Below are 3631 nucleotides of genomic sequence, written 5' to 3'. Positions count from 1 at the left end.
ATTCTAACGAGCCTCCATTGTTAGGAGAGTGAGAACAATTTGCAAGCAATCCAGCTTACATCACATCTCAGCTTTAAAAGCTCAACTCCACACTCTCTATTTCTGAATTGAGAAAGCTCCTCGGATGAGAAGCGAAACGTCTTCAGCTACAGAATAGAAGTCCAGTTGTTTTTGTTTTTTAACTTTTTTTGAACTCATCCCGAATCATCCCCGCCGTCTGATGAGTCTCAGAGGGAATTCTGGGAGCCGGGCCGTGAAAATGTGACTTTTTAAAACAAAAAATTCATCTGTGTGACACGAAAAAGTGACGCCTCTGTCGGGTCTGACTCCGCGGCAGCTAACGGAGACACGAAACTGTGAAAACCTGGAAATGTTTCGTTTGCGAGCGGCGCTGAAAATCACGGCCCCAAATTCCTGATTTCATCAAAAATAAAGACATGTTCAGTAAATATTCTTGGGTTTTAGACGTTCCTGTTGTCTAAAACTTCTGGAAACTAAATAAAGACGCTTGCAACAACCATGCAACTGTTTCGAGACAAAGACCTGTCGCAGGTGATCTTTCACCATGCTCAGATCTGAAGCTGTAAGACGGCGAGCCTCTGGAAGACATTTTGGAGACTCCCTGGTGAACGCCGTCTCCAACGAAAGACACAAAATGGCCGCTTTAACGTGGAATCAACACGATATTTGGGACAAATTTCAGCCGTGTGAGTTGTTGTGCAGGTGATGTGGTTTTACGGGCGTTCTGAGGTTTGGATCATGACCGAAAGAACCCGATCCTGGTTCTCGATGAAAGAAACACTGTCACTTAAATCCAAACAAATTCCATAAACTTCCATCGTTTGTCAACAATCTGAGGGGAAAACCGGAGCTTCCTCCTCAGCAGCTAAGAGACCAGACTTTTCAGCTGATTGCACCATTATTTCAAGCTAAAAACAGCCTGAAACTTTGCAGCTGACACGGCAGAGATAGCTGCTGAGGAAGAGGAGGGTTTAAGATGTCAGACGAAGACAGTCTTTTAATTCTAACAGTAAATATCTGTCTACAATCTGAGAAGAAAACATGACACAGTGATTAAAATAAAGCCGAAGCAGCGTGTGAACCAAGCCGTGAGCCGACAGCTTGTTGAAGCACTTTTAGCAGCGACAGCTTGACGTTAACGGCGCCCGTGTGACCTGATCGTCTCTCTCAACGTTAGGAAGGAACTTCACGTCTATTTCTTTCCGTCTGCAAACCAACGGGTCATTTTCCATGATGGCTCCGGTCTGTTTGTCCTCCATATGTCTTCCCTGCCGTGGAGTCAGGAGACAACGTGTCCACGGGTTTAATAAATCAAACTTTGACTCAAAGCAGCTCAGAACGGAGCACGAAGAGCTCACAGGGGGAAACAGAAGGTGAAGATGTTTCGACCAGGATGCTGATGTCTGGAACATCGTGGAGCTCCGGATGTTTAAAGAAACCAAAAATTCTGTTTTATTTACACTGAGGGTCATTTATTGTAATCCACATCTGCAGCAGAGGTGGAGAACAACATTAAAACAATAAAAACATTACTTTGCTCTCAGGCTGCAGGTTTCCTCGTGGTTCCTAGAGTTTCTAAAAACAGGAGGCGGAGCTTCCAGTTCTCAGGCTCCTCCCAAAGCTGACACCATGTTTACTTGAAGCCTGCCCTGTTTGATAAATCCTATAGTTAGGGCTGGTTTGGGTTTCCTGAGGTATCCTTTAGCTCTGCTGCTGGAGGACAAACTGTCCACATGTCCTCCCTCTGCTGCTGGAGGACAAACTGTCCACATGTCCTCCCTCTGCTGCTGGAGGACAAACTGTCCACATGTCCTCCCTCTGCTGTAATTATTTAATTAACGTGAGTTTCTTTGTCTTTCTCCCCATAGAAACTCCACCTGGACCACTTCCTGTCTGTCTCTTTCCTGTCCTCTCTAACCCCAGCAAGTCGAAGCATGGCCACCCGTCCTGGTTCTGGAGGTTTCTTCCTGTTAAAAAGGGAGTTTTTCCTTCCCGCTGTCACCTCTCCTGCTCAGGATGGAGACTGAGACGAAGTGAAGATTTGACTCAATCTGATGCTTCTTTATAGAGAAACTTTTACTGATTCAACTTTTTTAATGGATGTGAAAGTTTGTCGTGTTTTTAACTTATAACTATAACAGTTCATGTAAACCCTGGTTTATAGACTCTCCATCAGGATTCCATTGAATGATCTGTTAATGACTCTCAGCTACTACCACACCAAGTCTTAGCTCATTATGTGCAGAACTGGGTGGACAGTGATGATTCTCTGAAAGTTTCATTAAAATACGTTCAGTGGTTCCTGAGAGAAACGAACCCATCGTGACTCGGGTGTTGAAGAGCGCCGCCGAGCCCCCGCAGGTCGGACAGAACCATCGCTCATGCTGTGACAGGTTCCTCCTTCAACCCGACGCCCACAGAACCCGCTCAGAATCCAGCCCTCCTGTCCGCGCCCGGGGGGAGTTTGTTCGGTGAATCAGCCGAAGCGACGTGGTTGCCTGTTGCCTCCGGAGGGAAGGAGCATCTCTCTCACTCCTTCCTCCTCCACAGGTGATGCCACGGCGGCTACAACCTGTTCACCTTTGGGGTTTTTGGCGCCGAGGTCAGAGAGCCATGATGGACTCCCCGACCTGACTCATTTAGGAGTTTTCTTTTTGCTTCCTCGCTGAACGCTGCAGCTAAACTCTACCAGAAAATTTACTAAAAACAACTTTAAATATATGGAAACACCTGTGAGTCCAACATTAAGGAATGTTTCTGCCATGAAGTCTGAGCTGCAGAGCTCCAAACCATCACTTTACCACCTGTTTGGACAAAAATCTCATTGCCTATGGGGACATTTCTCACGTAAATCTGTCTACACTGACTGACACACCATCCTCTTCCCGATCGAGCTGCATGTTTGGATGTATAATCTGCATGTTTTAAAAGGGTGAAAACAAACAGAAACCATGACGGAAACATGACAACAACAGAAGGGTCCATTAAAATTGGTTTATTTTTAGTTTTAAATGTACTCCAGAAGATTAAATCATCAACCTGCCCAAAAAGTCTGGGTACGAGGTGACCAAACCTGGGCTGTGTTTCCATCACGTTCTCTTTTTATTTTTCTTCACCCTCCGTCACTTTCCCGCCGTGCTCTGACCTGTTCCCGGGCTGATCTGGTTGTCGTAAAGGTGGATGTCGTCTCCGCAGGAGATCGGTAGGTCCTGGCTCTCCTCTCGACCCTCGATGCCCTCCTCTTGCTCCGCCTCCCGCTGCTCTGGGAACACAACAGCACAGGGTCACCGAGTACCACGCCAAGAGGCGGAGTCAAAGTACTTCGGTTTGGGTCGCAGATGGATGGATGGATGAGTGGGTGGATGGATGGATGGATGAACAGATGGATGGTTGGATGATGGATGGTTGGATAAACAGATGGATGGATGGATGGTTGGATGAACAGATGGATGGATGATGGATGGATGGATGGATGGATGGATGGATGGATGGACGGATGATGGATGGATGGATGGATGGATAGGTGAACAGATGGATGGATGATGGATGAACAGATGGATGGATGGATGGATGGTTGGATGATGGATGGTTGGATGACGGATGGATGGAT

At 46.7% G+C, this 3631-nt stretch overlaps 1 protein-coding gene across 5 annotated transcripts in view; it reads right to left on the bottom strand.

Moving 5' to 3' along the window:
- Nucleotides 1-3631, bottom strand: part of slc4a11 (solute carrier family 4 member 11) — a 64080-nt gene that overhangs the window by 37001 nt on the left and 23448 nt on the right. For 2 of the 5 annotated variants that reach the window (XM_037977753.1, XM_025010962.2), the window contains one exon: nucleotides 3167-3283. The exons of 2 other annotated variants lie outside the window; for them this stretch is intronic. In XM_037977753.1, the coding sequence (XP_037833681.1) occupies nucleotides 3167-3283 (117 nt within the window). The remainder of the gene's footprint in view (nucleotides 1-3166; nucleotides 3284-3631) is intronic. One more of the 5 variants, XM_037977756.1, reaches the window with a different exon arrangement.

Source organism: Kryptolebias marmoratus, linkage group LG10, assembly GCF_001649575.2.
Source record: "Kryptolebias marmoratus isolate JLee-2015 linkage group LG10, ASM164957v2, whole genome shotgun sequence".
Lineage (NCBI taxonomy): Eukaryota > Metazoa > Chordata > Actinopteri > Cyprinodontiformes > Rivulidae > Kryptolebias > Kryptolebias marmoratus.
The sequence above is the reverse complement of the archived record's forward strand: the minus strand, read 5'-3'. Positions and strand labels throughout refer to the sequence as shown.